The sequence below is a fragment of the Chenopodium album genome, chromosome 22, assembly GCF_948465745.1.
Source record: "Chenopodium album chromosome 22, dcCheAlbu1.1, whole genome shotgun sequence".
NCBI classification, from domain to species: Eukaryota; Viridiplantae; Streptophyta; class Magnoliopsida; order Caryophyllales; family Amaranthaceae; genus Chenopodium; species Chenopodium album.
The window spans coordinates 35,409,082-35,422,899 of record NC_137855.1 but is presented as its reverse complement, the minus strand read 5'-3'; the positions used below and the strand labels follow the sequence as shown (position 1 = coordinate 35,422,899).

Genomic DNA, 13,818 nt, shown 5'->3' with positions numbered 1-13,818 from the left:
GTTGCCTGAATATTCTCAAGATATAATCAGCAAGGTTTCTGGAGCACAGGAATCACGCCCTATTCAAATTGGTCACTCTTTTGATATTATGTCCTTGTTGTCGGGTTTGAGCTACCTTGATCGGAATAATCTGGGCAACAAGGTTGCAGTTCAGGAGGAAACCTTTGTCGGAAAATATATCATGCTTTGCTGTGTTCATGTGCCTATCTTTCTTGACTCCTTTGATGCAAGATGGATGCAGGAGCTAGTTAACATTTGTTTCGATCTGTATGCTACAAGAAACGATTTTGAGATGGTTGTGGCTGTAAAGATGAGTTCCATGGCAGATTATGAGGTAGTTTTTGATCACTTCTTGTCCTCTTTACCCTCTTGTCTTGTGATACCATACAAGGAATCAATGCATCGCGACTTCATATGCAAGTATCTTGACTTGGTTGATTCTTGGTATATTCAATGTCTTATTTTGGATGCCGATGTCAACAGAAAGGTTTTGTTTTATGGACTTCCTCACAGCTTTCTCCACTATTGTGGAACTGATGCCTTTCCCTTTACTAAAGAGAAAATCTCGGAAGTAATTGACAAGGACAAAACTTCTACATTGAGTCTCGAAGGACTCTTGGGGTGCAATTCCTCTTATGTTCTTGAAGATTACAACAAGAAAAAGATTACCATCTCAGAACTTAACAAGAACGTTGTTGCATTCTACTTGTGCGTTGATGGAAGTTTTGCTTCAACTCTCCATGATATTCATCAACAATGTATAAAAGCTCAGCTGCCGTTTGAGATTGTGATGGTCTACGTGCCTTTTATTACCCGCCTTGACCCTCAGGTTCACAAGGATAAAATTGATAGATTGTTAAAGAAGAAGGGGATATCAATGTCATGGTGGCGCTTGCCCTTCAATCTCAATGTTAGCCAAAAGTTTTGCCGACTTATGAGCTCTGATCGTGATGACTTTAAGGTCATGATAGTAGGACCTGATAATGAATATGTGGATAAGTATGCAGGGGAAATCCTGAAAGAATGCAATGTTGAGTGTTATCCGTTCACTAGGGAGGCCTTGCTCCAGAAGGAACTGAAGCAACTCGAAGAACTCACCTTGGAGTCGTTGTTGGTTACTGGGTCAACAAATTATGCTTATAAAGGCAGCACGACGTTTCCTCTGTCTCATCTCCAAGGAAAGAATGTCCTTGTTTATTATATGTCTGCTGAAGACGACGGTCCTGATTATTATCATTTAGTGTTAAAATGGTATCATGAGATTAAGGCAGATGTGGGTGATCTTGAAGTGGTGGTTGTTAGGTTAACTAATGTGGTTTTTGAAAATTATGATGATCTCGAAGTAGCTGAAACCATGGAGCCTTTGTGTGTATGTCCCTATGATCCTGAGCACTCAGAAATTTTAGTGAAGAGAATATTTTTCAGGTATAGGGCTGCATCTGAAACCTTGCTTAAATTTGGATCAGATGGAAAGATTTGTTCTTTTCGAGCTCATAATCACCTTTATGATTGTGGATCCAACTCATCCAAGACTTTTCGAGAATTGGGTGGTCTTCATCTACGCCAAGAAGTCATTGCAGTTTTGAAGGAAGCCTACTCGTTCATGTGGGATATAAATTAACATTTCTTAGAATTAGTTTCATATTTATTGTAAAGTATGCTTTGCTTTCTTGTAAAGTTGTAAGTTTAGACAATTTTGACTCATTATAGAATTGGGTACTTAATTCAAACAATTTAGAGACATATTTCTTGTATAAACTCTAATTAGACGAGAAATATGAGATCATTAACGCGTGCCTGATAATTTAAAGGTTGAATAACTACCGAAAAATATTCAAATCGGTAGATGGGAAGTACGATAATGAAATCCTTGAGAATGAAAAACATGAGCATTTTTGAGGCTTTTATTGCTCTGGTTCAGTAGTGAGATATCAAAATTGCAATATACGCTAATTGTAATTTTACCAATGGACACTAGTTAAAGTGATAACACGGTGGCTCAAAAATATATTCATCCAGTCTACAAATAAATACAATAATCATAATAGAACGAATCAATCATCAATGGAGTCATAACTCAGTTACTTCGTACTACGTATAAAATATGAACAGAAATTTGACAATTTTAATATCCCTTTCCCTACTCTATAAAAATTACTGTATTTTGCCAAAAAAAAAAAAAAAAAAAAAAAAAAAAAAAAAAATTAAGATCAAATTATAGGGGACTAGGGGTTTCAAAAAAAAAAAAAAAAAGATCAAATTATAGGATATTCAATAAAGAAAAAAAAATAAAGATCAAATTATAGGAAAAAAGTGGGAGAATTACTTGGGTTAGTTGAGTTATGACATTGACCAAAATATGATAGATTGTCCGTCGATAGCGCCGATAACACTATTTCACCGAAGGCCAAAAAGTATTAAATTAAACTTTGCCCACGTGATTCAATTACTTGCTGTGAGAAAAAAAAAAACTCCCTCCGTTTCAAGTTACTCGCAACAAACATGGGCATTGCGGACTCCTAGGCAAAAGATTGGAGGATGATTAATTAAAGGGAGGGGTATGTAATTAAAGAGAGAGAAAGTGGAGGGAAAGTAAGTGGTCCAAAATAAAGTAGTGGGAACATGTGAGGGAAAGTGTGGGTGGGATTTTATTCCCTCCCTTTTCTCGTTTTTGGCTGACAGATTTGGGGGAAAAAATTTTCCCTCCAACATTTTCACCAAAATTTAAACACCAAGTTCAAAATTCATGAAATTTCAAATTCACCCCATTTTTCAAACAAAAGCCCCATATAAAGGGCACATTTCAGATTCATTCCCCCCTATTCATTCATTAGAAAAGTTTGGGAATAGGGGGGGGGGGGGAGGGAAAACATTGTTCAGTACTTAGAGATTACAGAAACCATGATCAAAGTTGTTCAAAATTACAAAAACCAACAACAACATTAACTACTCCTAATTCCTAAGCTGAGTTAGTTGCAGCTTCTGTTCTTTGTACAGAAATTAGGCTCCACTGAAAGCTTTCAAAAAAAACCAGGCACCTCCACTTCATCACCTACCACCAGATCTGCAAAAAACAAAGGGGACTCATGGAAGAAATCTTTGATGATTTTTTTGACATCAACCAAATACTGATGGAGCAATTCACAGATGACTCAAGTGATACCAACAGCACACATTCAGGGTCAGAAGGAAATCAGGCACATCAGCAACAAAATAATGAAGGTATTAATGCTGGGGACTCTGACTCAGAATCAGAAGAAGATAATCAGCAACAACAACAACATGGAAGGGAACACAGAGAGCTCAACATTGAGGAAAAGAGACAGATTGTAGATGATATTTTGCTTCACATGGAAGGGGACTCACTTCCAAGAGGTTTACTAACCTCATTAGCAAACAAACATCAAGTTCATAAATCTACTACAAGCAGATGGTTCAAGGAAATCAAAAAACAGATGCAGCTGGGGAATGTGGTTGATGTGAGAAGCAAGAAATTAGGCAAAACAGGCCCTAAACCAAAGGAATACTCAGATGAGTGGCTTATGTCTGTCCCACTATACAAGAGAACAACTAACAGAAGTTATGCTGCTACATTGAAGGTGGCACATGTTGTCATTCATAGATTGAAAAAAAAAGGCAGACTAAGGGCAGTTACAGCAACAAACCACCCAGCTCTTAGTGATAATCACAAAGTAGCAAGGTTGAAATGGGTGCTAAATCATGTCAACCCTATTCCAAGTGTAGGGAACCCAAGTTTCATGGATTTTCAGCATCATATTCACATTGATGAGAAGTGGTTCTATTTGAACCCAGAGACAAGGACTTTCTACCTCACACCAAATGAGGAAACACCATACAGAGCACAACAGTCAAAGAGGTTCAAACTAAAGGCCATGTTTATGGGAATGATAGGGAAGCCACTATATAATGAGGAAGGGACAATGCTTCACTCTGGGAAATATGGGTTATTTCCTTTTGTGAAGTATGAGTTGGCTAAGAAAAAAAGCAAAAACAGAGATGCTGGAACCATGGAAACCAAGGCCATACAAAGTGTAAACAGAGAAGCTATTAGGGACATGATACTACAGCACATCATTCCAACACTTCATGATCAATGGCCACCAGAATTGTCAAAGAACATAATCATTTAATGGGATAATGCAAGGCCACATCAGATTCCTAGGGATGAAGAATTTCTGGCTGCAACTCAAGCTAATGGATTTAACATCCAATTTGTTCACCAACCTGCCCAATCCCCTGACCTTAATGTTCTGGACCTAGGTCTGTTCAGGGTGATACAGTCAATCCAATATCAATCATTCCCTAAGAATTTGGATGAACTTTTGGAAAAAGTGGCTGAGGCTTTTCAGGTTTTTGATCCAAGCCTGAATAGGTATACATGGATCACTCTACAGTCATGCATGGTCAAAATCTTGGAAAAGAGGGGAGGAAACAACTTCAACCCCCCCCCCCCCCCCACATGGCTAAGGCAAGGCAAGACAGGGAAGGCACACTAGAAGACATACAAGAAGTTGACAGGGACATCATCAGAGACACAGTTCACTATCTCAATACTCTTTTTGTTGATCCAACAGGGCATCATATGGAAGGGACTCAAGACATGGAAGTGGATGCAGATTAACAAGGATCAAGGAGTCAAACATAGTTATTTTTTGAAAAGGAGAAGCATATCATACAAGCATGCTTCAACAACTACACAAGATGACTGACTGCCACACATAACCAATTAACCTTTTAAGTTTTTTGTGTTTTGAATATGCTTTTAAATGTATTGGTTATGTGTATTTTGGTACATAGAATAGAGTAACTTAGGAAGGCAGTCAATTATGTGTATGGAACATGTGTTAGGACTTTTGTAAAGTGTCCAGATAATGCATTTGAATCACAAAAATTACACAAACACTATTGTCCATCAGATGGGATTGTTATAAACAGGGCTAACACACTCACAAGGGTACCTCTACAACAACCTTCAATTGAGGTTGTTGGAGCATCCCCTAAGTAGTGGTTGCTGTCAGATGAGTCCCTTCATCATATGGACACAACTTAGTTCATTGATGCATGATTTAATAGGGACTCAAAGCACCAACAGCATACAGGGACATGTAAGGCAACAGGGACTCAATTGGTCTCAATCAACAACCATAAGGAACATCATGCAGCAACAGATAACAACCACAAGGCCATAGGGACTCATACAACACAAACATGCACCATCAACTGAGTCTAGTCCATCAAAAGAACACAAACAGAGAACAACAACATATACCATAGCATAATCAAGCCATACAGGCAGCAGTCACATACACAAGAGCATAATCAACACAAACCATAATTAATCATGGTTTAATAGAACCATCAAATCATCAAATTATCACAAACCCTAACTGCTGGGACTCATACAATTACCCACACAACACAAACATGAAATCAACATACTCAGAGCATTATAAGAAAACAGAAAGAGGGAAGAATTGTTACGCTGCGAGATCAGTTACTGGGAGGGAAGTCATGAGGGTATTTCTCCCTCAACCACGCCAGTAAGCAGGGTCCCAGTTGCTGCAGTCCTCCGTAAGCACAGATCGGACCCTTTTCTTCCGTCCAGAAGACCCACCAGCAGCAGATCTCTTCAGGGAGTCAGGAAGAACTTCAGTGACGGGTTCAGGGGACTCAGGCACCACAGCCACAGCAACGTCGGCCTCGGTCCTACCCTCCTCAACCAGATCTGCCTCCTCGGAAGGGTTTTCCTCGCCTTCAACCACTTCCTTCGCAGCCGCAGAACCACCAGCCCCTAGATCTGGACTAGTTTCAACCTCACCGACAGTGGGGGTGGGTGGTTCTTCGACATCAGCATCATCCTCTTCGTCACTTGAGGTGTATGGATGAAGTTTAGCCCCAATCTTCCCAAGACGGTACCTGGCATAGGCCATGGTGCAGCGGCGCACTGGTTTCAGAATCCCAGTGCCGCGCTGACATTTGTACAGCGTCGACTGAGGGACATCGTCTTCCTTGTTGGCACGAGGGGACTCCTTCTCCTTAGGGAGGGAACTCATTTTGGGAATTTGATTAGGGTTTCAGAGAGAAATTCAGAGAGAGTCGAAAGATTTCTGAGGAGAGAGAAGAGAGAATTCGAAAGTAGATCTAGGGTTTGTGAGGGAGTTCTGGAGAATTCTCCAGATTTTGTTCAAACAGGGCAGCATATTCAAGACGAATTGAATGCAGGATAATGAATGAGGTAGTTGGGAGATGGATGAATTCAGAAGAAATAAGAAAGGGGGGATTAATTTTTGGTGGGAATGGTTAGATTAAGTGTTAGGATTAATTAGTAAGTAAGTGAGGTTATAAAATAAGTAAACACATTAACACAAATAAGTAAGGGCAATATGGACATTTCTCACTTAAAAAGTTACTAAAAAAGGAAAAAAAAAATTGTTGCAAGTAATGTGAACCGGCCATTTATAGTAATTGTTGCGAGTAACTTGAAACGGAGGGAGTATATTGTTTGGATTAAAGATTTGAGGTTAATAAATTATTTTGGGGCTATTTACCATGATTGTTATTTTTGTTTCCGGCAAAATTGAGTGGTCTTACATCATCAACTCAAAAGTAAAAATGTGTTTGCTTCACCAAATAATATTATGTTTCAAGTTTAATTAATTTAATTTCTTTTTTTTTTCTGAGGAAAATTAATTTAATTTCTAATGTAATGCTCGTGGATTTATTATATGAAAAGGTAAATCTCTCACCTCTCCTCTTCTCTTCTAGGGTTTCTACAAAATTTTGGTTGTTTAAGCCGAAAATAGTCTAAATTCTTCAGAAATTAGACTATTTTTGACCCTTTTTTCTTAATTTTCTTTAGTTTTGCAATTTAGGTTTCAATAAATCTACACTAGTGTATCTTTCAAAAAAAAATCTACACTAGTGTAGATATTCGTCCGTCTCCCTATGGTGGAGTCGTTAGTTTTTGTTAGTTTAGTTGTTTGTTTACGTTTAGGGTTTGTTTATGTGTTACGTTTTATTTAAAAGGTAATCATCTTTTGTGCTATTGGCAATTCGTTGGAAAAGATTTGTTCGGGATCGCAACGAGTGTCAAGTTTTCAAATGCGTTCAAGTGAATCAGATGAAAATCATCCTTACGACTATAACTAACAAATCGTTAGACCGTCTCTCCGAAAAAGTTATATATTTCAGCGATGTGTGTAAGAGATGTACCACCATTCAAGATCTTTTCAACAATTGTAGTTTTGATGAAGGAAACCCTAGTTTGATTCAATTATATATATTTGTCAATTTATATTTCATTTGTAGATGTCAAATGGCTTTTTATTAAAGAATTGATTTGTTTAAAAAAAATTAATTTCTAATGTCTAAGTTTAAATAAGTACAATTAGTTCATTGATTAAGTTTGACCGTTAGTCTACCATCGGTCATTCATTTAATCTCTCTTTTCAATTATCTATCTCATATAATTCTTGCTCAAATCCACACCATTCAGATCACCTCCTACACCAACTATTGACCCACACTAATTGCAGCTGCATAACCTTGATGCAACCGATTGATATTTTAATTGATATTATGTGAAGTGATATTAATTATACTCACATATCAATCAATAATAACTATATACTAAAGACACCAGCAATGACACATGTCATCTTCGGGTGTGTCCTTAGTATATTTTTTAAAAAAAAAAAAACTTACAAAAAGGAAAAATTGCCAATAATAATACAATCTTTGGCCGATTCTTTTTTAATAATACAACTTTTGATTATTTTGTAATAATACAACCTTTAAGGGTGTTAATTTTAAAAAAGACAAAATTGATTTTTTGGTGGATTTTAAAGTTAGGAAAGGGAAGGGGATGAGTTTTTTGTGGTGGGATGGGGAACGGGGAATATCCCCTCCCCTTCTCCCACCTCTACGTCCATCGAAAATTCGATTTTATCTTGTTTAAAATTAACACACCTTAAAGGTTTTATTATTACAAAATAATCCAAAGGTTGTATTATTAAAAAAGAATGGGCCACATGTTGTATTATTTTTGGCATTTTTCCTAAAAAATGATAGAAAATATACGTAAAATATTTTCTTCCAAAATTTAGGAAAAAAATCATAAAATAATATATTTACCAACTTAGATATCTAACCAAATCTTTCTAATCCTATATAAGTAATTAATACTTAATGTATATAATTATTATTTATAGTAAAAAAAAATTAAAATAAATCATGAATATAATATTTCAATCTAACATAATTAGTGAATGAAATATTTTGAAATGTAAAATAAAAAATATATAAAGAGAAAGTTTGAATAAAAAATATATTGTATATGTAGTCATAAAATATTAAAAATAGTAGATTTTAAATTTCTTAATTTGGGATAGATAAATTAAGAAATAGATTATGGACCAAATTATTTTATATTTAAATACAGTTTGAATTGATATTCTCTAACAAAGAGTGAAAAAATGTGCATAGCATGGGAGCTAATCTAGTATAATTATGTTAGCCTCTTCTTTAGATTTTGGGATGTTTAAATGTTAGAAAAAATAAAAATCAAAATTAATAAATTTAAATATGAGGCGGTAGTAGTATTTATTAATAGTCAAAAAAACACAACACTTAAAATAACAAGCAAGTAGTACAAAGGTAAATTAATAGTAGAAGAATGAGTTTAGAGTAGCCTGAGTTGTAGCACGCAATGCGCTATCCTTAGAGAGAAAACGCCCCACTGCACTGGTAGAACGTATTTATGCGCTCCTCTCCCAAGGTACGACAAACCGCCGGATCAATTGTGTGCGGCAAAAGACCCCCGAACCTTATTACACCAATGCTCCGTAATAATTATAGTATTGCTTTTTAAAGAGAGAATATTGTAAACACTAATTTTCTGTGAAAGTAATTTTCCACTTCTTAATTCTAGTTTGTCGTCACTTAGAATTACATTTATAGGAAAACAAATGAAATTAACCGTTATCAAATAGGCTGAGTTTGTTACAAGAATGTGGACATTATGCTCCATGAGTGGCTCAATAGTTATCCCAACTTTCAAGCCATGCAACGTTAATGTTCCTTAATAGTAGGAAGTTAACAACTCAAGCAAGATTAAAAACAAAAACTAACGGCTAATTAAAAGAAAGCATCCAAAGGTTATAAAATAAAATTATCTTTAAATTTTAAATTAAAATAAAAGAAAATAGATTTTATTTTCCAACATTAAAAGTTTTATTTTTAATTTTATTATCATTTTTTATTAATTAGGAATTGTGTGCTTTGGTGAAATGATGACGGTTTGAATTATGTATATGTAATCTATCTATCTATCTACCTATCTATAATTATACTAAAACAGATTGACACGTGTCGCTATGTGATTACAAAACTTCCCACTTAATTTTCCACCCCTAAATATATCAAATAACTCAAGATTATTTACAACGAGATAATATAAAATAAATATATCGACGAGATATTGTATAAGCATGGTATAATAAATTCTTCAAATAGATATTTTATAAAATTTACAGTATTATTTTAACATTTTACTTTACACGAAATATAATACTACTATTTGTCATACTAATGTTGTAGGCCTTAGGGATGCTTAAGCTGCTAAGAATTAAAAGATTATAATTAAGCTCACAAAAAATACATTGTACACTAGTGGAAAAAATCTTATTTGTAACAAGCTATCCGTAACGGGCACATTAAATTCCGTTACAATTACGTCATTTGTAACGGGCAAATTTAATGTCTGTTACGAAAAAGTTGTGACCTGTGCCAAAAAAGAGATATTCGTAACGGATGATGTTTTTTCCACTAGTGGTAAAGGCATTATCATCATTGTCTTTTGGCAGGGTTTATGTAAAAGCATTAGGCAAAGTGCTAAAGCAGGGGTTCATTGTACTTACCCCAATGGCAATATGAAATTCAAATTGTTGTAACGGATGGATGAGAATTTTGATACCGGGTATCCTGCTTTGAGATGACCGACTTAGAGATGAACTCATTCTGGTCCCTTGCAGCTGATGAGCAAGTTGAGCCCATTTGCATCCCAAACGTCCTTCAGCTTGCAATGAACTTCCAACCTGAATGAATAATCACGAAAATGAAGAATAATCCAACTTTCTCTCCCTCTATTTTACCTCACTTCAGCTTGGCCGAAATCAAAATTTCAACATTAACTGAAAAATAATCGAAAAATTAAAAAGAAAAAATAAACATACCACAAGAAGATTTTCTAATTACAACTTTTATTATTTTAGAATTATAATAAGGATTAATTTAAAAACCTCAATTCTTTTTCTTGGTGGTGGACTTTAGACAACATAATAGTTATATGATTATACGTAATTTGTTATTTTAATAATAATTTCACGTAATTTTTTAATGTATGGATAATTTTAATTTTATTTATTTATTTTTATTTCAACAAAAATAATAATAGATTACACAAGCCTAGATTCACTATTTATATTACATAAATACACTAGATGAAGCCCGTGCGATGTCCGGTTTAATTGATTTTTTTTATTTCGGTGAGCTCATTTTTGATTTTTTATTTTTCTTTTCTTTAACAATTTCCAATAAAGAATTTAATTTATGCATATATGCAGTTTGTAAAGGAAGCAATTTATTCCAAAACACTTCGGCGATCTGGGAGAAAGGACAAGTTAGGTATTCTACACCACATCATCCACAGACTGTGGATGATAGGTGATGAAAAATTAAAGAGAAATGGAATTCCATATGATGACATGGTAATGTATCTCCTGCTACTTAAAGTTAATCCTCCCTCCTATCTCAAGCTCACTCTCTTCCTTTTCACCTGCACTTGCTCGCACCCTCCCTATGGCCTCATTCTTGTTCCATCTCTTTCAACAAGAACAATAAGCTAGTCTATGACAATCATCTTGCTATTGTACTAATGTGCCATTGCAATCGACATATCTTAAATCTCAAAACAGAGCGACGTATCAATATTAATCTAGAATCTAAATAATACTAGATGAAGCCTGTGCAATGCACGATTTGTTTGATTTTTGTCTTTTTTTTTCTTTTTTTGTATTTATGAGCTAAAATTTATTATATATCTAGATAAAATTCCTAATAATAAAAGATAATATTTAATAATTAATTAGTTTAAAGTTAAAAATCTCATCCGCCAAGTTTTCTTACGTGGTATTTGAATTATTTAATTCTAAAAGAAATTAATAATCTCTTTTTTAATTGGCTACTACTAAGATTTATAATCCTACATATTTAGATAAAATTCCTAATATTAAAAGATAACATTTAATATTTAATTAATTTAAACTTAAAAATCTCATTCGCCAATTTGCTTACGTGGCATTTGAATTATTTAATTATAAAATAAATTAATAAGCTCTTAGATAATATTTAATTAATTTAAAGTTAAAAATCTCATTCGCCAATTTTTCTTACGTGGTTTTTGAATTATTTAATTCTAAAAGAATTAATAATCTCTTTTCTAATTGGCTACTACTAAGGTTTTTAATCCTACATATTTAGATAAAATTCCTATTATTAAAAGATAACATTTAATATTTAATTAATTTAAACTTAAGAATCTCATTCGCCAATTTTGCTTACGTGGCATTTGAATTGTTTAATTATAAAAGAAATTAATAATTTCTTATTTAATTGGCTACTACTAAGATTTATAATCCTACATATTTAGATAAAATTCCTAATATTAAAAGATAACATTTATTATTTAATTAATTTAAACTTAAAAATCTCATTCGTCAATTTTGCTTACGTGGCATTTGAATTATTTAATTATAAAAGAAATTAATAATTTCTTATTTAATTGGCTACTACTAAGATTTATAATCCTACATGGCGCGCTGAGAAAATTAGAAACACACACAATGCGTGTGTGTAATATAAGAAACTTGGTTCTGAAATATTACATACGTATAAGTTTATATAAGAAACTTGGTTCCGAAATAATTATGAAAAAAAGTTGATGAAGTCATGCAATAGTTTTTAATAGGATGGAAGGCTAGGTTTTTTTTTTTTTTTTTTTTAAAAAAATTAATTTAGGTTGGTAATTAAAAATGAGAAGGGTAAATTCTAAAAGTTTTTTACTTATGTTCCAAATTTTTTTCCAATGTTCAAAATTGTTTTTTAGATTATGTTCTAAACTTGTTCCTATGTTCTAAATTATTTTTTTCAGCTTATGTTCAAAAAAATTTTTACTTATGTTCCAAATAATTTTCAATGTTCTAAATTATTTTTTAGATTATGTTCTGAATTTGTTCCTATGTTCTAAATTAATTTTTCAGCTTATGTTTTAAATTTTATCCTATGTTCTAAATTATTTTTTCAGCTTCTGTTATTAATTTTTATCCATGCAATAAATCATTTTTTCAACTTATGTTCTAAATTATTTTTCTTATGTTCTAACATTTTTGTTTGCTTATATTCTAAATTTTGCTATCTTCGAAATTATTTTTCTTATGTTCTAAAATTTTCCGCTGATGTTCTAAATTTTTTTAGCTTATGTTCTAAAATTTTACCTATGTTCTAAATTTTTCTTATGTTCTAACATTTTTGGTTGTTTATATTCTAAGGGCCTGTTCATATTTACTTAATTTCTGTTCAGTTCAGCTCCAATCAGTTCAGTTCAGTTCAGTTCAGTTCCAATCAGTTCAGTTCAGTTCAGTTCAGTTCCAATCAGTTCAGTTCAGTTCAGTTCAGTTCAGCTCTTAATTTCTCTCTCACATAAAATATTCATTTCGGCTTAATTCAGTTCAGTTCAGTTCAGTTCAGTTCCAATCAGTTCAGTTCAGTTCAGTTCAGTTCCAATCAGTTCAGTTCAGCTCCAATTAGTTTAGTTCAGTTCAGTTCAGCTCGGTTCAGAAAATATGAACAGGCCCTAAATTTTGTTATCTTCGAAATTATATTTCTTATGTTCTTACATTTTTGGTTGCTTATGTTCTAAATTTTTCTCCTGAAATAGCAGTGAATTAATTCTTGGACTTATATGTGTTATATATATGTTTCTCCTGAAATAGCAGTGAATTAATTCTTGGACTTATGACATAATCTCAAAAAAAAAAAAAAAAGAAACACATGTTGACTGAAATTGAAGAAGTTCGTGCTGTGCAGTTAGCTAGTTGGAGAAAACAAGGTGTTTTAGATGCTCCATTATATTGTTGGCCTAGGCGTTGCAGTTGTGGTCGGACACTGCTTATGCTTTGCTAATTGTTGCTGCTTCAATTGTAGGGCCTGTTCATATTTACTGAACTGAGCTGAACTGAACTGAACTGAACTGATTGGAGCTGAACTGAACTGAACTGAACTGATTGGAACTGAACTGAATTGAGCTGAAATGAATATTTTATGTGAGAGGGATATTAAGAGCTGAACTGAACTGAACTGATTGGAACTGAACTGAACTGAAATTTAGTAAATGTGAACAGGCCCGTAGTGTACTCTAATCAACTAGTTGTATTTTTTTAAAAAAAAAATTTGGATGAAAAGTGTAAATTTACAAGCTATAAATGGAAATATCTAAGTTTATGTGTATATTTGTACTATCTCCATTGATTTATTTTGGTGGAGAATGCAAATATATATATATATATATATATATATATATATATATATATATATATATATATATATATATATATATATTACTACTAGTGTCAGCAGTCACGGTAAAATTTAAAGAAATATATTCCATAAGCCATGATGATAGTATTTGTGGCAAACAAGCTTATTAGCCACGATAAATGTTTATTAGCCACGGTAGAATAT

At 33.4% G+C, this 13,818-nt stretch overlaps 1 protein-coding gene across 1 annotated transcript; it reads left to right on the top strand.

Moving 5' to 3' along the window:
* Nucleotides 1-3,086: 3,086 nt before the first annotated feature.
* LOC145604276 (uncharacterized) lies at nucleotides 3,087-4,730 on the top strand. Its single transcript, XM_081660205.1, has 3 exons — nucleotides 3,087-4,052; nucleotides 4,176-4,370; nucleotides 4,596-4,730. Exons 1-3 carry the CDS (start codon nucleotides 3,087-3,089, stop codon nucleotides 4,728-4,730), a joined length of 1,296 nt encoding a protein of 431 aa, XP_081516331.1.
* The last annotated feature ends 9,088 nt before the right edge of the window (nucleotides 4,731-13,818 follow it).